At 35.0% G+C, this 23,930-nt stretch overlaps 2 protein-coding genes across 2 annotated transcripts; one reads left to right on the forward strand and one right to left on the reverse strand.

Annotated features, from left to right (window-relative positions):
- Positions 1-861: 861 nt before the first annotated feature.
- On the forward strand, positions 862-17,244 carry LOC111000556 (E3 SUMO-protein ligase RanBP2). Its single transcript, XM_022270039.2, has 12 exons — positions 862-886; positions 965-1,081; positions 1,156-1,381; positions 1,833-7,375; positions 8,360-8,502; positions 9,370-11,546; positions 12,029-12,198; positions 13,210-13,545; positions 14,258-14,506; positions 15,231-15,434; positions 16,207-16,329; positions 17,190-17,244. The coding sequence occupies exons 2-12, from the start codon at positions 1,013-1,015 to the stop codon at positions 17,232-17,234; spliced, it is 9,285 nt and encodes a 3,094-aa protein (XP_022125731.2). The 5' UTR covers positions 862-886; positions 965-1,012; the 3' UTR covers positions 17,235-17,244.
- Positions 17,245-19,246: 2,002 nt separating this feature from the next.
- LOC111000557 lies at positions 19,247-21,559 on the reverse strand. The gene is made up of 2 exons (XM_022270040.2): positions 21,295-21,559; positions 19,247-19,903 (listed from the first exon to the last, which is right to left on the reverse strand). The coding sequence occupies exons 1-2, from the start codon at positions 21,431-21,433 to the stop codon at positions 19,413-19,415; spliced, it is 630 nt and encodes a 209-aa protein (XP_022125732.2). The 5' UTR covers positions 21,434-21,559; the 3' UTR covers positions 19,247-19,412.
- Between the last annotated feature and the right edge of the window lie 2,371 nt (positions 21,560-23,930).

A 23,930-nucleotide genomic window follows, 5' to 3' on the forward strand; every position in this document is an offset into this window, starting at 1 on the left:
AGGGATAAGCTAGTTAAAAACATAATATTTACATAAATATTAAATCTTGATATTATTATTGATTATGGAAGAAGATAATACATTACAATACATTATACAATAAAGGATAAAGTAATAGGCAGGAGATTTTAGTCAGAAACGAAACATGTAGTAATTGTAAGGAACTCACAAAGTAATAATAAAAATATGGTCGCGGTCACCAATATCTTCTCCACACTCCCAAATATCTACATTACGAATCCTTGTTGAGGAGTGCATGATGAGGTGTATGTACATATCCTAAATGCATTCTGGAACTGATAGAAGAGACAATTTTAGAATTTTTAACTTTAAACAACCATGCTTTACTGGCGATCCTGGGTTGAATTTCAGCATTAAGTTTGCCTTTGAACTTGCTGCTTTTCAACCAAACATTCCATGACTCCCAAATTCTTTAGCTTGGTTTTTTGCGCTCAGTCAACTGGGTATAAATTGTTTTAAACTTCTGTATCACATAAAGTTAAAATTATTGCCATAAAAATAGACAAAAAACTTATTTATCATTTTTCAATATCAGAACAATAAAAAAACAAAGACGAAAGTGATTTCTAATTGAACACTTAACTATTTAAATTATATAATATGGAAATGCAATTATTTTATCTTTATCACTATTGTAATTTATCTTATTAAAAATGATTATTTATAATATCGTAAATCGTAATCAATGGACAATCAATCGGGTTTTTTTATATATGTATTATTACTTTTCTCACTTTCGCTCAAATTTACTGAATTATGAATCTGTGGAAAAAATGCTTTTAATCGTGGCAGTAAATTTTTGTCCGTTCTAATTTCTTTATGTTGGTACATAGCAACAAATCGCGGTCTCCCGCACGTCAAAAATGTACTAGAAAATGCGCTTGAGGGTTTTGCAAAAATTTGGTTTTGCTTTTTATAATTCATATAATCTTAATGTTTTTAGAGTGGTGACATTAAATACCGTTTCTCAGGACAATAATTAATCAGAACAATGTATAGGAACAAAAAAGACGTCGACAAACACGTGGAAAAGTTACTGTCGAAATTATCACCCAAAGACGTGAGTTGTAAATCCGTTAACATTTTCTTTAGCCAGCTTTTAAAGAAAAGTATATACTTTAAGTTGAATTTCAGTTTAACGCTCGAGCCTACACGGTTGCCCGATTATATTTTGAAGTAGGAGACTATGGAAGCTGCCAAAAATACTTGGAACAATATCTTACCTACAAAGCTAACAATGCAGCCGCACATAAGCTTCTCGGACTGACTTTTAGAAAACTCGGACTGAAAGATAAAGCTCTGGAAGAGCTTAAAATATCTCTCGACCTAGACCCTGGCCAAACAAATATCATCTTGGATAGTAAGTTCTAACTTATTTTACGATGCAAAAAAGGATAAGTCTTACTCTTTCTATCACATTTATTTGTTATGATTTTCTAGCAGCGTTGCAAGTTGGGTTTATAATTCAATACCTTGAATTTGATTATACTGAGTATGTAGGAGTCTCGGGGGACCTTGATTCGAACACCTCCATGAGATTTGGAGTAATTTATGCTGCTTGAGTTGTAATATAAACTAATTAAATATTAAAACAATTTTTTCGATATTTTGTGTAATATTAGAAATTTGTAAACGATCCACCAGAACTATATAAACATTTTGATACTGTAAATTAAAAAAAATATATAAAGATTATCTCGTTGCTATGTTTAATACTGTGATCCCAGTAAGAATCAAATCTGTGATATAAATTGGTGAACCATGGTGTTACTTTCTACTTCATTTAACTTAACATTTAATATTTTTTACAGTTTGTGAGTTGCTTGCTGATGAAGATGTTATTATTGAAGCTGGACGAGCCAGGTATTGGTGTGAAAAAGCAGAATTGGCATTTCCCAAACATCCTATTACCTTTAAACTTAGAGAAAGACTTTTAGCTGTAGCCAACCCCAACCCAGAAGCAATAGTAAACCTTCTCACATCTGAACTAGCTGCTCGACCAAAAGATGCTGTTCTTCATGTACGCTTGTTGAAGCATTATTTATCAACCAATAAAATGAAAGAAGCCTTTGATCACAGTTGCAATGTAGAGTTTGAAAATGCTCAGTTTCTAAACAATATAATCTGGTATGAAACATTATCGGAAGTTCTGAAATGCAATGCAGATAAAATCATTGATTGGCTATACCAATTGCTATTACTGACTGTCAAGGAAAGACTTTGTACTTTAAGTGAAACTGAAGTACCTCAAGGATCATCAATGAGCTTAATTGAATCTAAAGAATTCCTTCAGGAATATGACCAGGCCATAGTGTCAGTTGCTAAAGCTGGGCCTATGTCTGGTTATGCAGAATTTCATTCTCATCTTTTGAGACACCATCGTGGGCAATTTGCATTCCTCGCTGCAACATTACTACTTAAGAGAGCTAAGAAAGAAAAACTTAATTGGTATGATGCTACAAAGTACTCTTCCTTGTTACTGCTAACTGCATGGCAAACATCACCAATAGATCCTCATCCCACTTGGTTAACTGGTGCACCAGAGAAACAAAAGACGGCTGTTTTTCGCTGGTATAGAGAAGCGTCATATAGATGCTCGCAATCAGGACATATGATTCTTGGGAACAACCAAGAAAAAGGTCATCTATTCCTAGATCAAATATCACAATTTTGTAGCAGCAACAATTGGAAAGATAAACTATTTGAGAATATTTATGTGAGTAAAGATGAGAGAGCTAAAGCCGAATCTTATATCACATCTAATTCATTTCAAGCACCATCATCGAAACTTCCCCAAAAACTAGAAGTGCAAGCCTTTGATGATGAAGCACAGAAACTTTATCCAAATTCACTTCATCATTTTGTATGGATTCTGTCAAACTACTCAAAGTTATCAGACTTTAAATGTACCATATTTGACATGCTTTCACCGTCCATTACTTCATGTGGGCCAGAGTCATTGAGTAAGTTAGATATATTAGCATTCCTCTATTCTGCTACATTGTCAGCTAAGAAACAGAAAGAAAAACGTAACTATATTGCAGCAGATGTCCCAACCCTTATACCTGCAAATATTTCCGACTTATTATGTTCCTTGCCTCAAATTAAATGGTGGGACTGTGCATATAAATTTACACAGAATGAGTTAGGAAGTGAATACACAGATATCCGCTCAACATTAAGTAGAGGAATAGAAGTAGTACGCTGTGTGGACAACCACGGCTTGGATCCTGAACTGCTTTGTATTCTCGGTGGTATATTTAGTAGTTTATCTAAACAAACTACAATAGATGATAAAAGTATGCTTGAGTCTAGGGCATACCTTTACTATGCTTCTGCCGTTCCTCTTCTAGAAAAATTAAAATCAAAATCAATGGTTAAACTGCCTAGCAAAAGGCTTTTTGCTTATTCACACAATGAATTGGATAATAAACAGTTAAACACACTATTACATGAAAGTAAATTGTATATTGCTCTGAAAAATTACAACGATGATGAGTATGTTAAAGCAATTGAATATTTAACCGATTTAAAATCACCTGAAAGTTATTTCTACCTTGGTGCATCATACCAGAAGATTGCAAATGAAGAAAAACTAATCAAGAATAATGATAGAAACTCTAAGTTTGTTACATTATTGGGGAAATCTAAGTATTATGCTTATAAAGCACTTGAAGGTATAAAAAAAATAGAATCATACAAATGTTTGCCTCTATTTTCCAATATTCAAGATCTCATAGAGGATGTTGAGTCATCTCTGGGTATTGTGGATTCAAACATTTCATTTTCTGTTCTAAATGATGGTGATACTAAGTTTTCATCAGATGAAAATGTTTCTGAAATTGATAGTGCTCCTTTGAGACATCATAGTCTCAGTTCTACACCAAAAGTATCAAAGAACCAGATAAATTTGAATTCAACCAATTACAGAACGGCATTGGACTCACAAGTATTCAATAACAGTCATGTTGATCAGCAAAATCTAAAAGTCATTGAAGAGCAGATAAAAAGTCTTCAAAAGAGAGATGCTACAATAGAAGACTTTAAAGATCAGACGAGGAACTGGTTTGATGAAAATAGGAGGTTAGGAAATCAAATTATCAACACAATCCATTCCAATATTGAACAAACAACGGAACAGTTTAAGCTTTTAAAGTTGTCAGTCGAAGAAGTGAAAGATCAAGTCTCTGAATGTCGAAAAGAATGTAAAGATGTTGCAGATCTAAAAAAACAAATTGCCGATCTAAAAAGAGAAGTCAATAAATTAAAGAAATCCGAGCAAACAATCGATGAAAGCGATCTGTATAATTTAAATGATGACTATCGCTCCAATGACAATCCTACATTTCCTACACAGATACCATTTCCTCCACCGCCAGTTATACCACCATTTGCACAAAGATTGGTGCCACCGTTTCCAGTGCCACCTAATCCTTATCAGTTGTACGGACAGAACTTTTGCAATCTCTACAATCAATTCTCCCAACTCACACAAAACACAGCAGTTCCGGTTTCATCTGCAATGTTTAATCCAAACCAAGGACAACCAACTTACCCAGGCATTTATCCCGCATCTGACCAAATGTACCTTGAAATGGCAAATCTAGTTCAGCCAGGGATACCGCAAGCACCTGTAGTAGTTCCAAACCTTCCAAGTATCCCTGTGGTCTCCATTGGACCCACTACTATAGTCGCTTCTACATCATCAGCCGTCGCAAGTAAAATTATAACACCAACATCGAATGCTAAACCAGTAGCGCGATCATTGCCTGTCAATGTCGTTATTACATCATCGGATCCTTTACCTTCCTGTACTACGACACCTGCTCCAATTCTGAGCGTCACTATTCCTCAGAAACATATAAAAGGGAGTCCTCATAATTATCAGATACAAATGCCATCTACCACAGAGGCTAAATCAGTTGTTCCACCCATTTTTAATCTATCAGGAACAAAAGAAGCAACACAAAGTTCTACTCTGACGGAGAACCTATCTCTTTGGAATAAACCTGTTATGAGTGAGAATTTTTTCACTTCCGAAGTCTCTAAATCAGTTATAGATGGGCCTTACAAATCATCATCACCAAACACAAGTTTAAATAAATCTAGGACTTTATCTGAAAAAAGTAACACCTCTGTTGAAAATTATGATCCCTGTCCAGATTTTAAACCAATAATTCCGTTGCCAGCAGAAGTGAAAGTAACAACAGGAGAAGAGAATGAAACTTCGATATTTAGCGCTCGGGCTAAATTATTCCGTTTCGTAGATAAACAATGGAAAGAGAGAGGCATCGGTGAGATGAAGCTTTTAAAACATAATGTTACTGGAAAAGTAAGAGTCCTGATGCGTAGGGAACAAGTGCATAAAATATGTGCCAATCACATAATTGTCCCAGAAATGGAAATCAAACCTATGAAGAACGAAGCAAAAGCCTACTTTTGGGTGGCTAATGATTTTGCTGAAGAATCTCTTATATTAGAGAAGTTCTGTATACGATTTAAGACTGCAGACACTGCCAAAGAATTTTTCGATGCCTTTGAAAAGGCCAGAAGTGAAAGTTCTTCTGATGTGAAAACGTCGAATGAAGATATTAAAGAAAAAGGTGAATTGATTACTTCAACTGAAGATAAAAGTGATTCTCCAATCAGCAAACCCACTATTGGTGGTTTCACTTTTAGTAGTACTCCTTCATTTAAAACTGTAATAGAAGCACCTAAAAAAGAGGCTGTTAAGGATGAAACACCGACATCTAAAGTTAACGTCTTCAGCGGCATAACTTTTAAGAATGCAACTAGTTCTCCGTTTGGCAACGTTTTTGGTACTACATCCACTTCAGTGATGGACAGTAAAGACACGAAATCATCCGGCAAATCGTCCGACAACGCAAATACGTCCGATCTTGTAGAGGAGTTTGAACCAACAGCTGAGTTTAAACCAGTGGTTCCGTTACCAGCTTTAGTTGAACAAAAGACTGGCGAAGAAGACGAAATAGTATTATTTGAACATCGAGCTAAGTTGTTGAGATTTGATGGACAAGCTAAAGAATGGAAAGAAAGAGGTCTCGGGAATATTAAGTTACTGAAAAATAAAGAAAATAATCAGAAAGTTCGTCTACTTATGCGAAGAGAGCAAATAATGAAGGTCTGCTGTAATCACGCTATTACTAAGGACATTACATTTGTGAAAATGCCAAACATGGACAAGGCTGTGACATGGTGCGCTAAAGATTTTTCTGAGGGTGAATTGATGTCTGAAACCTTTTGTCTTCGTTTTAAAACAGTGCAGACTTGTAATGATTTCATTGAAGCAGTAAAGCAAGCTCAAGCTAATATGGGAGAGGACATTAAAGCCGAAAAAGAAGAAATTGTTTCTAAAACCAATTCTAGTGGCTTTGGTAATCAGTTTAAACCCAAGCCAGGATCTTGGTACTGTACAGCATGTTATACAAACAACTTAGAAAGTTTTACTAAATGTGCTTGCTGTGAGCAGCCGAAACCACAGAGTACTCCTTCCAGTCAGCCCAATGCAGTTCAAACTAAAACTCAAAGCTCCTGGGGTGATCAGTTCAAACCTAAACCAGGCTCTTGGGAATGCAAGCAGTGTCTCGTCCGTAATCAGGCCGAAAACGTTAATTGCAGCGCGTGCAATAGCCCAGGGGGTCAAAACCTCAACCCAAAGTCTGATGGGCCGAAAGAAAGCGCTCCCAAGTTTAACTTTGGCATCACACAACCAGCGAAACCAAGTCAACCCGCTAAATCACCAGCCGTTTCCGGTTGGGGCGATAAATTCAAACCGAAAGAAGGATCGTGGGAGTGCCAGCAATGCTTCGTACGAAATGAGAAAGATAAAGAAGTGTGTCCAGCATGCAATAGTCCAAGAAATCCCGGTGCAACAACAACTGGAACAACTGCAACATCAGCGGCAACAACACCCAAGTTTTCGTTTGGTATCCCTCAAAAGACAGTGGAGCCAACTGCTCCAGTGTCTCTTTTTAATACAAATGCTTCGCAAACATTTAAATTCGGCATTGCTAAAGAATCCACTGCAAAACCATTTGGCGATGTGGTAGATGCAAATGGCAGTGAAGCCGCGATAAATTTCAGTGCTAAAAAAACTGAGACAGATACGGCAGTGCAAAAACCCGCTTTATTACCCACGCCTACGTCGAATACCTTCGGGTCGAAAGATGGCGGCTCATTTCATTTCGCTTTAAAACCGAAATCGCCAACAAAGGGAAAGAGCCCAATGAAATCTCCAAAAAGTAAGGGTGACGAAAGTGCTGATGAAGAATATGTTTCTGATGATGAGGGAGCCAGTATACACTTCAGCCCAGTGATTCCAATGCCGGACAAGGTGAGTTGATCTAAATTTGCTAAGTCACGCTTAAATTGCAAGGAAAACGTATCACCTACAGGTTAAATGTGAATCATTTGTAAAATCGCGTTATGCGAGAATACGTATAACGCGGAACCCATCTACCATATTATAGACGGCTTTAATTTAATAACTCCTGATTCAGACAACCGTGGAGCTTGCAATCTACTAAAATAAATCAGTAGCACTACAACCTCTTTAGGTCTTGGCCTCAGATTTCTGAATCTGTTTCATGATCAATTAAGGCAAGTAGGTAGTATCAGCCTCCAGTGCCTGACACCTGTCGTCGACTTTTTTAGGTCTAAGTCATGTCGGTTTCCTCACGATGTTTTCCTTCACCGTTCGAGCAAATGTTAAATGAGCACATAGAAAGTCCATTGGTGCACAATCGGGATCGAACCTACGGCCTCAGGTATGAGAGGAGCTCGCTGGAGCCTCTAGGCCAACAGTGCTCATGAGCTTATGAGCAGTGTTGCAAGTCTACTATCTAATTTTATATTTAAGTCAATATTTTGGGAGCTAAAGCACAAACTAAAGAATTTTTGGTTTTAAATACTTAATACTAAATACTAAATTTGTTTAAAATATTAACTAAAAATACGTAGTTTTTATTCAAATCACTTCAGGCAAATCAAAATTTTTTTACAAATCATATATACGGTATATATTACACCATAAATATAGTATTATGTATGTGGCAAACTTCAATAAATAAATAAAGACTAATTTGTACAGTTTCTTTGATTTTCGTGTACTTATTAGAAATAAGGTATCTTTTCTAAAAATATGATAATTTTGGTATACATAATGTTAAAAAAATATAATAAAAGCAGGTAAATCTGTCGAATCACGGCTCCACCAACAAAAAAACAGCTCAGAATTTTAAAAAAATCAGCAAAGCAGCCGAAACACTTAACAATGCGTTCTTTAAAAGTTAAGTCTTAACTTGTATACAATTTGTAGATTGATGTCGTAACTGGAGAAGAAAATGAAGATGAGCTCTATGGACACAGGGCAAAATTATTTATTTTCACGAACGCTGAATGGAAAGAAAGAGGTCTTGGAATTATTAAAATATTAAAACACAAAATTTCAGGAAATCTAAGGTAAATATAGATTATATTGAATTTACAAAATAACTATTGTTGTTTAGTATATGAACTCAAGTGGTGGGTAGACATATTTCTTTGATATTTAAAGAGAACAGTTTTTTAAATTACACTTTTAATTCTGTACATAGTGCTTAGTATGTCCCCTTATCTCCGTATCTCTCTCTTCAGTCATAGTTCAAGGAAATATCTGGAGCTGATTAATCTTCCACTGATTTCTGTCCAACGCTTCTCTTTATTGAGTATGAGAAATCTTTGACTTGATCGCTCCATCTGGTTGGTGAATGGTCATGTGTATCTTTTGTGTTACCATCCTCGATCAGTTTCTCCAAGTTCTCATCGCCTATTTATATGTCCGAAATGTGATATAATTAGCTATAAATAAATTTAATAGTTCTATCTATATTCTCAGTTTTCGAACCCTACATCAATTATTTTTTGTATAAGAATAACTTAGCGGTCCGAGACATTAAGTCTTCGCGCCAGTTAGTTTTTAGACAGGGAGGCAGCGTACAACATTCTCTTCAAGATGATGATGAGCATCTTCATACTACATACATTGTGAAACAGACCCTAAGACAAATAATCAATATCATAAGACACTTGTGTTTGCGCAACTAAACACCCTCACTGAGAAAACTTAAATGAACTTGAAACCTTGAGACTAAACCCCCTTCGTATCTTTCTATCAATCTGTGTTTGACCTGTAATAAAAAAACTAATGAGTGATTCTTCTGTTCATAGCTAAACGATGTCGATCTTTGTAAATACCCAGTATCAATAGAGGTCAATGTGACCATAATGATCTAGATTACATTAATTACTGTAACAACTTTAGTGTTAAATATCTCTCATACTTTTCAGAGTTTTAATGCGCCGTGAACAGGTTCACAAAATATGCTTGAACCACATCCTTTCTCCCGATGTCATTTATAAACCCAAAGATGAAAAAACATGGTTCTTTGCTGCCAATGATTTCAGCGAAGGAGAATTGCACTTACAACAATTTTGTGTGCGATTCCAAAACAAAACTATTGCACTTGAGTTCAAAAATGAAATTGATAAAGCAATAGAGAGCAAATTTGGCCCACAAAAGGAAAAGGACGATGACGTCATCTTTGTTTCTGAAACTGAGGCGTCTGAAGAAGACAAGCAAAGAGCCAAAGAGTTGATGTTACCTGATAATTTCTTTACGTACTCGGAAAAGGAACCATGTAAAGGCTGTCGCGGCTGTGAAGAAGATATTATGGAAACGCCCAGAAAGCCATCAAAACCAGACGCATCTTCATCTTTCGCGCAAAGCACTACAAATTCTGTGTACGGAACCCCATTAGATAGAACGATTGATACAACAACTTTTGGCACGCCCTTAACCAGTATTTTTAAGGAGTCCGATAAATCAGAAAAAGATACCTTTGCTAACCGACTTCAGGCTTCAACTAAAAGTTCTATTCTCGCTCCACCAAAGCTAAATACCAGTTCAAACGAGGACACATCTACACCAAAATCAACTTCATATTTCAAATTTCAAAGTAAACCTATATTTGGATCTATAGAGCAAAATAAATCTTTGTTTGGAACTGCAGATCAAAGTAAGTCTGTAGTGGGATCGACAGAGCAAAATAAATCTGTGCTCGGAACTGCAGATCAAAATAAACCTATATTTGGATCAACAGAGCAAAATAAATCTGTGTTCGGAACTGCAGATCAAAATAAACCTATATTTGGATCAACAGAGCAAAATAAATCTGTGTTTGGAACTGCCGATCAAAGTAAACCTATATTTGGATCAACAGAGCAAAATAAATCTGTGTTTGGAACTGCAGATCAAAATAAACCTATATTTGGATCAACAGAGCAAAATAAATCTGTGTTTGGAAATGCAGATCAAAGTAAACCTATATATGGATCAACAGAGCAAAATAAATCTGTGTTTGGAACTGCAGATCAAAATAAACCAATATTTGGATCAACAGAGCAAAATAAATCTGTGTTTGGAAATGCCGATCAAAGTAAACCTATATTTGGATCAACAGAGCAAAATAAATCTGTGTTTGGAACTGCCGATCAAAGTAAACCTATATTTGGATCAACAGAGCAAAATAAATCTGTGTTTGGAACTGCTGATCAAAGTAAACCTATATTTGGATCAACAGAGCAAAATAAATCTGTGTTTGGAAATGCCGATCAAAGTAAACCTATATTTGGATCAACAGAGCAAAATAAATCTGTGTTTGGAAATGCCGATCAAAGTAAACCTATATTTGGATCAACAGAGCAAAATAAATCTGTGTTTGGAAATGCCGATCAAAGTAAACCTATATTTGGATCAACAGAGCAAAATAAATCTGTGTTTGGAACTGCCGATCAAAGTAAGCCTATATTTGGATCAACAGAGCAAAATAAATCTGTGTTTGGAACTGCAGATCAAAATAAACCAATATTTGGATCAACAGAGCAAAATAAATCTGTGTTTGGAAATGCCGATCAAAGTAAACCTATACTGGGATCGACAGAGCAGAATAAATCGGTGTTTGGATCCACAGTGCAAAATAAATCAATATTTGGAGCGACCAACCAAAATAATTCCATATTTGGTTCAACAGACCAAAATAAATCTGTGTTCGGATCATCAGACCAAAGTAAACCTATATTTGGTTCAACGGAGCAGAACAAATCCATATTCGGTTCAGCAGATCAAAATAAACCAATATTCGGGTCCACTGTCCAAAATAAACCAATCTTTGGATCGACTGAGCCAAATAAATCAGTGTTTGGCAATAACGAACCAGAAGTGAAATCTATTTTCTCAACGGACAACCAAAAACCGGTGAATTACTTTAGCAATCCAACTCAAGGCAGTTTGTTTGGGCCAACGGCTCAGGTAGAAGGCAAACCAAGCGATGTTCTTGGGCAGACGAATACACAAGACACAAAAGCTCCAAATGATGATAGTGAAATCTCTGTTGTAAATAAAATGTTGGTCGCAGATAGCTTGTCATTTGCTGACTTATCGAAGACAACAGAACTTGGCATTCAAAGTATGTATATTTGTTTGATTGGGAGTTTAAGTTTTTTTTTTAATAGAACGGGCAGGAGGCTCACCTGTTGTTAAGTGATACCGTCGCCCATGGACACTCGATGCTACAGGGCGTTGCCGGTCTTATTTCTTACGAAAGCAAATTTACTGCAATTTATCCCCCCCTCTCCTTCCCCTTTTGTATGTGTAATATGTGTAAACAAGTATATAATTACTGTTGAAGTATTCACCAAATCAGAAAATTAAAGGCTCATCTCCCCCCCCTAATCCCACCCCCACAGTATGCTTATGTAATACTTAAACTTTTAGGACTGTTTTTACTGTATAAATAGGGTATTTGAAATTCTTACTATAATTCATCTTAGATGATGGCATACCTCAAAAACCACTGAAGAGATGTTAATGAAATTTGGAATATACTTGATAAAAACATACATACAAAGCCAACACAGATTACAATAAATATTGAATTTTTTATTACAGACAAACCGAATGATTTTAAATGGGAAGGCGCTGGTCTGCAACTTTTCTCATCAGCTCGTGATCAAAGCACCGATAATGATAAGACTGGTGATGATGAATATGATCCTCATTATGAGCCTATTGTTCCGTTGCCTGATAAAATTATTGTTACCACTGGCGAAGAGGATGAGGTAAGAAAGAGAACTAGAATATTAGCACAGTACAAAAAATCTAATTTTTTATGTTTTGTTCCATTATTTATCTCTAAGTAATATATCTTATATATAAAAATCTTGTGTCACGGGGTTAGTAACCGAACTCCTACGAAACGGCTCGACCGATTCTCATGAAATTTTGTTTGCGTATTGGGTAAGTCTGAGAATCGAACAACATCTATTTTTCATCCCCCTTAATGTTAAGGGTGAATGTAAGGGGTCCACCCCTAAATTTTTTTTATTTATTTTTTAGACAAAATTTTTCGTTTTTATTTTTTTACGATACACCATACAAAAATACATGCAACCCTAAATTTTCTCCCCTCTACAATCATCCCTTATGTTTTTTTTTGTTAATTATAAACTTTAATATATATATATATATATTTTAATATGGCTTTTATTTGTGCCATCTGAGCGCAAGGTTCTTCGCCAGTGGCGTGGAGAAGGCTTTCTCTCTTACTCTTATTATCACTTAGAGTTAATTCCGTAGAATTCTGACAGCTATCATTTTTTGACATGTCAGAGATTACAAACCATTTTGTCCGGTTCCACATGACATCTTAAGTAAATAATAGGTCTTGGCCTCAGATTCCATGGTTACATCAATGTAGTAGGCAAGTAGGTGATCAGCCTCCTGTGCCTACACCATCGATTTTTTGGGCCTAATTCCGTTTTGCTCACGATGTTTTCCTTTACCTTCTGCTTTCTAGAGCAGTGTTGGCCTAGTTTAGCGTGAGACTCTCATACCTGAGGTCGTAGGTTCGATCCCCGGCTGTGCACCAATGGACTTTTATATGTGCGCATTTAACATTTGCTCGAACGGTGAAGGAAAACATCTTGAGGAAACCGACATGTCTTAGACCCAAAAAGTCGACAACACTTGCCTATTAGATTTAAAAATGATCATGACAACAGATTCAGAAATCTGAGGCCAAGACCTAAAGGGGTTGTAGCGGCGCTGATTTTTTTTGTTTGAATGTTTAGGAGAAAATTTTCGGGGAACGCTGTAAGTTATACAGATTCGACGAGAAATCACGCGAATGGAAAGAGCGTGGAGTTGGTGAAATGAAGATATTATATCATCCACATAGACAAACGTACCGTTTGCTTCTAAGACGCGAACAAGTACACAAGGCCGTGTTGAATATGTTGATCTTTATGGATCTGGAATTATTGCCAATGAAGAACTCTAACAGCGCCTGGACATGGGCCGGAAATAATTACGTCGACGGGAATGGGTCACAGGAAACACTTGCTGTTCGATTCAAATCGGTTGAACTCGCTAATAACTTCCGGGATAAAGTCCTCCAATGTGTGAGGGTAAGTGTTTAATTGATAATTATAAGTCTACCCTCTTATTGGTAAGTGTTTAATTGATAATTATAAGTCTACCCTCTTATTCTTATTATTTCGTATCATTGCCCCGCACTAGACTTCTAAAGCTAGTTACTTTTTTGGGAAAAGGGACTCTTCTTTAAAATCCCAGAGGCTCTGTTATCTATGCTTTTTAATAAACTTAAGTTATATATTTAAGAAAAGCTGCGTAAAAAGTTTACTATAAAGTTAGCGATTATATAGTTGATAAAAGGGCCTGAAAATAATGACATACTTATCAATTTGATTTATTTATTTATCTATTTTTGATTATTATTATTACCTTTACTACCCTATATAAGGTTAAGAATATTGTTAATACTGTATATGTGTGAGTGGGATTAAATATAACTTTGTTGGCGTTCAAGTATTCAGTACGTAAGCACCATTTGGGGGGGGGGGGTTTGGTTTTCTTATTTCGTGATTACGTCAACAGTAAATATTAACTTTTTTACACATTACTTATGTCTATGCTTGAAAACGAAATGCATTTCTTACATAATATTAGATACGTTTATGTACTGTTTTGGAGAACTTTGCTTAGTGTTGCTTACAACAGGAGGAGAAAGGGGGGGATAAATTTCAGTATATGTTCTTACATAATACTTGTACGGACCCATAGCAAATAATTCATATATTATTATAATTATGTTTAAAGAAACTGCAAGTAGCAGCCGCTGACGCGATCCGAAAAGAGAAAGAAGAGAAGGAGAATCCGTTTGGAAATGTAGCTCCTCTCCGACTGCCGAAGGGAATGGCGGAGAGTTCGAGGGCGGATGTCTCACAACCGGAGACTTCTCAAAAAGAAAATGGTGAACAGAGTGATGGCGCCAAGCAGGTCCATTTTGAGGCTGAAGAAGAGTATGAGCATGATTATGACGAAGATTATGATGGTTATTATAATGAGGTAAGTCTTAACTCTTAACTATTTGTCGGGTACATGCAAAAGCTACTTTTGAAGAGAAAATAAATACACACTTATATACTACAAATTACTTAACTTTAATTTATTTTATTATTATTTATTACTCAATATGTCATATCGAACATGGTGTAGTGGTTGCAGCTCTTTACAAACATTGTGTTAAAAAACATGGCGATTAAAAAGAGTGGCGGAGAGTTTATTGCCAGTTCTTCTCTTCCGTTCTACGCCCTTGATTTGAGAACTGGCAGTAAATGTAAAATTAGATTCATTTAATATTTCTTTTGAAGTTCATAAGTGTACCTATATGAAAAAATGAATTTTGGCTTTCACTTTACTATAGTCGTTCATAATTGTAATTATTAAATTTTCAATAGCTTACAAGACTGATAATTTTACATAATTATAATAATTAATTACATTTACTAGTAGTAATTTTGCATAGTTAATGGTTATTTTATATTGTTTATTTACTGTGTTACTTTTACGTAATGCCAATTTCAATGTGATTAATTAGAGTAGATTTGTTTATATTTTGTAAATTTACTAAATGGAATTTCATTAAATAAATATCTTCTTAGTCTTCAAAAGCGAGCTATAAAAAACAACTTCTACGAAGACAAAATAATATTTTTCAATAAGTACGCAGCAGAAAGATTACCTCTCCAAACCACTGAGCTGATTTTGATGACCGAATTATTTTTCGTAGGAGGAAGAGGAAGAATCGGCAATGTACTATGCATGTGATGGCGAAGTCATATTAGAACAAGAGGAAATAAGAAATACAGTAGAAGAGGCTCACATACAGGTGTTGTTTGATCATGACATCTGTTCCCCGAAGATTCTTATCACTGATAACAATACTGGGGAAATACTTGCTGATATGCTTATACATACAGATACAGTGTTTCAAGTAAGTAAAACTGAATTCAGTACAGTGGTCCACAAATCTTTTTCATTTAATGCCGCGGTTTCGTTCAAGCTTAAATTATTTTAGTTTTAATAAAAAAATACAGATACTAAACGTATAGATTAAAATTGATATTAAAAACTAATAAGTCTAATACTACATTGAGACAGGGAAACAATAATTAATATTCAAATTATTAATTAGTACCTGGTTGGCCGAGTATTCTTATTTTTTTTATAAATTGTGTTTTTTGGAAGTTATACTTAAGTACGAATTACATACTGATAAAATGATGAAATATGAACAATATAGGATATATATGCCTTAATAGCTTTAGTGTTGTGTCGTTAAAGCAATTTGTCAGGAATGTCAGGAAGATTCATTTTTCAGTTTAAATTGGGACTACTCAAACACCACCTTTTTGTTATTTAGTATCATTCCTAGCTAGATCGATTTATCGCTCCCGAAACCCCTCGTATTCTAAATTTCATGAAAATCGTTGGAGCCGATCCCGAGATTCCAATTATGTATATATATACAAGAATTGCTCATTTAAAGATATAGAAATATAAGTAGTTGTATTGTAGTTATCAACATTAATAATTGATATTTATAATAATAATTAAATTTATCTCATCATTTTGAAACCAAAGTTTGGAAGGTTTCACTTCTACGTTCGTTTTTTTTAAATTTAATTCTAAAATAATCTATTTATTTTATATTTGTATGTATTAAATAAATAGATTATTACATAATAAATTATTAATTTTCATAGATATCTGGTGACTCGTGTAGCTGGTCGGGATGCGACTATACCAGTAATATTCCAGCTAACAAGACGGTTACAGTAAACTTCCCGGACAGTGAAACGACTATGGACTTTTATGACAGCTGTGAGGTGAGTCAATTGTCATACAATACACGAATTTGACACCAAAATCCTACTAATAAACGCGAAAGTTTTGTTACTCTTTCACGTATAAACTACTGAATGGATTTTAATGAAACTTGACAATAAGATAGTTGATACAGTAGAATAACATACAATATTGTGTAAATAAATAGCAGAAAATTTACTTATAAGCCATTCTGGTTACACATATGTAATATATGATGGAAACGTTTATTTTATATTTAAGAAATGCTTACTACAGTATATATGTGTAAGCTATGATGGCCAAAATAGTGAACCATAATTAGAATAAAAATTTATTTCAATCGTTCTTTAATTTACTCTCTAGCGATTCAATTAACTATTTTACATGCGATTTAACAACTTTACAGCGACAGAAATACGGTGGTAATATTTTCATTCCGTCTTCCATTCTTCTTCACTTGACATTTTCTTTTGCGAACTAGCGAACTGTGGAATTGAGTGTTTAAAAATACCATACTCCTCTCTTAAATGCCGGCAACGCAACCACTAAAATGGGCTGCGACGATCCCCCGTTTTTACTATTAAATAAATTGTTTATTTTTGTCCATCGTAAGTTTAGACGTTCTTACTTTAAGGGTCTGTTTCACAATGTTCGGATAAGTTCCAAATAAACTATTTATTACTTATTGGTAGGATAAACAGTATTTATGCGTTTCACGACTGTCAGATAGCGCTATTTGTCATGAAACGCGAAGTATGTTATTCAGAACTTTTATCTTTCGAATAATTTATGTGTTGCATAGCTATTTGGTACTTTATCCATACATTGTGAAACAGGCCCTAAAGATGTCGAAATTTAATAAGAAATACATTTTTTACAGACAAGCAAAGCGTCGACGTATGAATCCCACGATCCTGAGTCTTAGTGTTTCAGCCATTTGATATGTGGCGTCTGACAGCTGTCAATAGAGCTGTCAAAAACTCGTATTATTTAAAATTTCCACGAAATGTTCTATGTCTTCTATTGTCTATAGGAATACTTTAATTAAATATTGTTTTTTACAAATACTAACAAACCTCTTTGACAACTGTCAGATGCCGTATTGCTTTAGAAGTACGATTTTATCTAAATTTTGACAGGACAAAAACGCCTGGTGATTTTATATTTAATTAGAATTATATAAATAGACCTTAAAAACATTTAGATTTAATAATAATGTGAAGCGGTTTAATGATTTTGAGTTAAATTTGCGGATTTTGTAATTTATGTACAAGGAGATCTGATCAATTTTCTTAATTTTCCTTTAAAAGGAAACTGTAATTTATGTAAATTTTATATTGATCAGGTCTTTTTACATTAGGTTTTAAGACTTAATTAAATAATGTTTAATTGCTTGAACTCGTGAATTCGGTATTAAATGGATGTGTTAGTAATGTGTAAATGATAAAAAATTATAATTAAACAAAGTTGTTTTATTACAAAACTTTCCATAAATCATTTCCCAATAAGAAAGACCTGTATTGTGACATGGGACAAATTAAGGGCAGATGCACAAAAAAGATAAAGTAACAAGAATTAAAATTGGTGATACAGCTAGATGGTCCATACCCTGGGTTATCTCCCCCCCCCCCACTGGATCCACCCATGGGGTGAACACAATGTCTGATTAAAATATCTAAAGGGCTATCATCTGAAACATATTACTGAGCTAGGAGCCGACCTATGAGATTTTCAATTGTTACAGATAGTAACGTGAGTATTCGGTGCTTTTTCAATGTAACAGGAGGCAAACGAAGAAACACACCTGATGTTAAGTGATACCGCCGCCCATGGACACTCTCAATGTCAGAGGACTCGCGAGTACTTTGCCGGCCTTTTAAGAATTGGTACGCTCTTTCGTTGAAGGTCCCTAAGTCGAATTGGTTCGGAAATACTTCAATGGGCAGCTGGTTCCACAAAGTGGTGGTGCGCGACAAAAACTGCCTTGAAAAACGCGCAGTTGTGGAACGGTGGACGTCGATACAGGTGGAACTTCGTATTCTGCCTCGACGTCCGATGATGAAACTCAAATGCAGGTATTAATTCGAACAACTCCTCTGAACACTCTCCATGGTAAATGCGGTAGAAGATGCAGAGTGACCCCACATCTCTACGCAACGCCAAAGGATCAAGCGGCTCGGAAAGAGATTGGTCGTCGACAATTCGAACCGCTCTTCGTTGAATTTATTATTATGTTACCGATATGAATTAAATTAGTTTGAGATAAAAACAAAAGATGTGTTATGCATGTCTATAGATGGATAAATTTATTAATTATATATAACAAGACCTCCTCCTATCTATATGTATGTATAAAAAAATAAACAAATATTTTAAAATTAACATCGTGTTAGCTTTTAATATTTACTTAGTTAAATTCTAAACAATAGTACTTAATAGTTACTCATTTGACTCGTTCGTGTTTACGAAATTACTCGAACAACTGCCCGAAGTGGGCTGGTAGGGAATAAATTATAAAAGAGATTGTAACACACGGGCAATTCCTTTGTTCAAATTTGAAAGGTATAAAGTTTACGTAAAATCATTGAAGATAATATATGGAATCAAGTCATCATTGGAGTGTTTTATTTCCTACCCTAAGAACTAGATAAACTATCAATTACAATTGTTATATAAGCTGGCATATCAAGACTTAGTGCTTTGATCATTTTTCTTTAAAGTAATCAGCCACTGAACTGATTTGTATACTCATGTCGTTATGCCTGCGTTTACCTCATCGTACGATAGAGTACTTATAGTCATAGTCATAATATCTTCATTCATTTAGGTAAACATGTACACTTATGAACGTCAAGAAAAACAAATTAAATTAATTGTAAATTTACATTTACCACCAGTTCGCAAGTCAAGGGCGTAGAGCGGGTAAGAAGAACTGGCAAGAAACTTTCCGCCACTCTTTTCAATCGCCAAGTTTTTAATACAAATTGTTTGAACTGGAGCAAATCAATCCCAAGGATTAGGATCATTTAGGTATTCGTCACATACTTATTTCTAATACATTCACTATGGATGTTTAGGCTGTTATAACAATACGATATTTATTTTAAGTACAATCGTCACTATCAGTTTGTATTTCAGCCTTAACAATGCCTAAAGGTATAGTTTGTTCTGATTCATATTCACTTGCAACTTCACTTTGACCTTGAGACGAAAGCTGTTCTTCGGCCTCAATGATAACGCTAAATATCTTCTTTTTAACCTGTGTCTGCATCCAGTATGGCATCGTTTTAGTGCTCTGTAACATGCATTTGAAAAACGTCTCTAGTGCGCCGCCTTCCAGGCTTCTTTTCTCTATGCAACGTCGCTTCGCTGAATAATCGTCCGTAGTTGACACATCATCGTGTTTAGTTGGTTCCATTTCTATGTTTTCTGTTATTCTATATTTCATGTGCGGTTCTAGAAACTGCATGGCTTTTGCGTACTTCCAAGTCGTGATTTGCGCGGGTAATAATTTGTTCTTGCCTAATTTCGCGCGCTTTAGCGCGTCGCGGTGATTGTCGCGTAGTTTTTTCCATTCCATTTTTGCTACTTGAACTGTAATAAAACAATTTTGCCATTATTAAATGTTATTAAACAGTTATATATGTCCGAATTAACGTATCTATAATATAATGATTTGTATTCTTGTACCTAATACCAATAATCATTCACTATTGACAGGCGGATTTATTATGATTAAATGAAAATGTCGATGTTTTCCGTGAATTGAAATTGCTGACAAAAGTAGAAACAAAGACCAGCAACGCATTCGCGAGCCTTCTGGCATTGAGTGTCCATGGGCAGGCGGTATCACTTAACATCAGATGACACATTTGGTGCACACACACACGTAACCACCGTCCTTAATAATAATGCTTTATTCATTTTACGCTGTCAATAGACAGGACGATTTAAAATAAAACGTGTTTATTTATTTATTTATTCGGAAACCAAACAGAAACATCCTTATAATAAAAACAAAGTCAAAAATAAAACACAAAACAAACACACTGGACGCATCCACAATAGGTTACACTTGTTACTCGTGTATATAAAAAATCATCACTATTTTGTTTACAATGGCATCTGCATCAGCCGCAATCATATGTAGACATTGCTTCCTTCCTTTTGAATTATTAAAAGTTGTGAATTAAAGTAAACTTTATATGATAGTGGGATAAAAGATCTAACAGCGAGTTAAGTTCGGTGGCGGTTGGTATGGACATGTTCAAATATATATCTAATAAAACATTTTGAAGCTGGGAGTCAACTGCAAAATTATTATACATGAGCTTATAACAAAGATAACATTAGGGGTTGCAACGCTGGATAATCAAAACACTACCTTGACTTATTGAAGACTTCGTAAATCTAAGAGACGCTTATGCTATTAGATATTGTCGGAAACGAGAAATTACAATTTATGGTAAAAACTAGGGGTCATTTTGATTTTAAGGGTGCGATGATTGTTTACATAGATAGACATTTATTACAAACAAAACATACACACATAATAACAATAATCAAACAAATAAATAAAAATTTAAAATGCGATATCAAAAAAGATTATAATAATATTTTCATTCAGCTAGCTTCAAATGTGTAATGCTGTGGCTGTAATTGGCCCTGACTCAGCATTATGCTGGGGAGCAGAATTTTCCAGAGCTGGTCATTCAGCCAGAGAACACAGCAGCTAGTCTGCGCCTCAGTCGCAAAGGAAAAAAAAGAAAATGAATGTAATAAATACCTAATAGAAAAAAAGTATAATATTAAGTAATATACATATATATACACACTTGCTAGGTTTATTATCGCTTTGGTATTTTTTTGATTGAACAGCGCCAATAGAAATAGCGCTCTCTTATTAAGCGCTGAGAAATTTCATTCATTTAGATCTGGCGGCGAAAACGCGTTTACGTCATCGTTGACGTCATCAAGCTACTTACTATTTGCTATAGATCGGTTATTGTAGATCTCTACAACGGTGGACCAAGCTTCGTCCTTCACGTGCATCTCTCTGTAATCTGGGTCCAACGGATTCCATAGACAGGGCTGCATACGCACAGCTTCGATAAACTTCTCCATGACCGTGTATAACCAGTATTTATTTGTTACTAAAGGTGCCTCGGAGCGAGGGGTAACCGGCCTCGCAGCGCCTCGCTTAGGCTCGCGCGTGGTCGGTCCCTCCCCGCACCTCTCGCGAAACTCGTTTCACTGGCTGGATTACGGCTAGGGTTGCCAATACAAATTATATAAACTAAATTTTTTTTTAAAAACGCGTTTTGACTTTTTGTTATGTAGTAGGAGTCATTTTATGTTAATGCTGGCCTGTTAAGAATTGGAACGCACTTTTCTTGAACGCCCCTGAGTCGATTAGTTAGTCATAGTCATAGTCATAATATCTTTATTCATTTAGGTAAACATGTACACTTATGAACGTCAAGAAAAACAAATTAAATTAATCGTAAATTTACATTTACCACCAGTTCGCAAGTCAAGGGCGTAGAGCGGCGTAGAGTTCGTGATTCGTTTGTATCCAATAATCTCAGGAAGTATAGAAATAAAGATTCTTCATACGTAAATTCTATAGGGACCGAAGGGAAGATGGAGAAGAGGACGCCCAAAAAAGGTGAATAGAAGAAATAGAAGCGGTAGTAGGACGCGAATAGAGAAAGAAATGCATGGACAAAGATAGTTGGAAAAATCTGGAGGCTTTTAAAGGGTTTCGACGGTACTAAAGGAAGTTAGGATATAGGATAACTAGAAATATATATATTTACAAGGTTAAAAATTGAGATGTATATTATTTAGAAATATAGAAATTTAACGGGCTTTTATTATTTATAATTTATTATCGAATTATTAGATTTAGAATTACAAGTACGTAATTTTTGTTACATAAATCTGTAATTTCGTAATGTTATAATGCATGCTCGTATAGATATACTTAAGAAGCTCTTATACCTAATATGTTTTTTAAATTTGTATAAGCATCGGCTTATACACATACATATTTTAATGAATTATTATTTTGTATTTCTCATGTTGTAAGTTGAGAACCCTGTCGGTTGTATGATTCTTGTAATTTAACAGCGATTGGACTTTTTAAAGATTGTAATTTGACCTTCATTCAATCAGCTTAAAATTTGCTTAAAATATTTTGATTGTACATTTATCTTTCGCAATTCTGAAAGTAAAATAGAATCGAGAGTAAGTGAAAAATTGGGATTATTATATTAAAATAAAAACTAAAAATAAAACCTTGATGACCTGCAATATTATTAGGTCTAGGCCTCACATTTCTCTATCTGTTTCATGATCATTTGTGAATCTTATAGGCTCGCTTAGCGAATAACGCCTAAACCCTATCTCAAACCATTTTTGAGCATCTGAGATAGACATCTTAATTCTTATTACAAATAAGTTATTATATTGTTCTTTTAATAATCTAAAAATAAAGAACCTTATATATTTATAATTTTAACTGTGTATTTTACGCGATAACTCCCATACATGATGATAAAAAAATAAATTAAACATAAAATAAAAAAGTTTTCGTTAAAGTTAAACCATTCGACCCAATTCAACTTAGGGTCCTTCAAGAAAAGAGCGTACCAATTCTTAATCAGGTCGGCAACGCACTTGCGAGCCCTCTGTCATTGAGTGTCCATGGGCGGCGGTATCACTTAACATCAGGTGAGCCCCCTTTGCCCCCTGTTCTACCGTCTATAGTAGCGGTGCCGCCCACTCGGATCCGTGCGAGCGTCATGTTAATTTTTTTAAACCATTGTCATGCCTAGCTCTCGGATCCGAGTTTTCGGCACCCAATGTGCTTATGCCGACCACTCGAATCCGAAAAAATGTTTTTTTTTTTAATGAAAATAATAATTTACATTCATACATATTTTCCAACATTCATATTTACTTAATCAAAATTTGTCATAAAAAGTTTTGGTTTCCGGCTATTACTTTGTATCCATTGTTTAAGCATTCAATGTGTTAAGCCTGAACGTGATCACCCTTCCGGTGATGACATGCGCACTTGGTTTAGTTTTATTTACTAAGGCGGAGTAGTCATGCTCATTTACCCCCGAATCCAATAATTAATCCACAATCTCAGATTGAAAACAATTTCACACTCATATTTGATAATCAATATAAACCAAATAAACTATATAAATTACGTACAAATAATATTAAAATATACATACTATGTTTCAAAAACTTAATTATTTTAAAAACTGGTGTAAGTTAAAATCTTACGATAGGACTGGCACTGTTGAACTGACATTTTAAAACAAAGGTCTATCCACATACACCGAATCGACCTACATCGACAGATGGCTATTACAATCAGTCGATTGGTTATAGGCACATTTTTATCAATATTTTAATTAAGAAGTAAATATCTCAGATATTTAAAAATGGATTGAGATAAATGGGTTTGGGCGTTAAATGTCACTGGAAGATCGCGTTGTGTGACAGTTCGTTTAGTTATCTCAAATGTGGTAAAGTAATCCGATGGCTGGCTGCCGTCATACCTGTGAACAGGTGTCGCCGCCGGAAACTGACGAGTTTTGTA

This window comes from Pieris rapae, chromosome 23 (genome assembly GCF_905147795.1).
Source record: "Pieris rapae chromosome 23, ilPieRapa1.1, whole genome shotgun sequence".
Taxonomy (NCBI): Eukaryota; Metazoa; Arthropoda; class Insecta; order Lepidoptera; family Pieridae; genus Pieris; species Pieris rapae.

Bases quoted from the DNA above. Each gene is read 5' to 3' on its own strand.
- LOC111000556 (XM_022270039.2), top strand. From the start codon at position 1,013: ATGTATAGGAACAAAAAAGACGTCGACAAACACGTGGAAAAGTTACTG. The intron at 7,376-8,359 runs GTGAGTTGATCT...TACAATTTGTAG, and splicing joins TGATTCCAATGCCGGACAAG to ATTGATGTCGTAACTGGAGA. The intron at 8,503-9,369 runs GTAAATATAGAT...CATACTTTTCAG, and splicing joins AAAATTTCAGGAAATCTAAG to AGTTTTAATGCGCCGTGAAC.
- LOC111000557 (XM_022270040.2), bottom strand. From the start codon at position 21,433: ATGGAGAAGTTTATCGAAGCTGTGCGTATGCAGCCCTGTCTATGGAAT. The intron at 19,904-21,294 runs GTAAGTAGCTTG...GTTTTATTACAG, and splicing joins TAACCGATCTATAGCAAATA to TTCAAGTAGCAAAAATGGAA.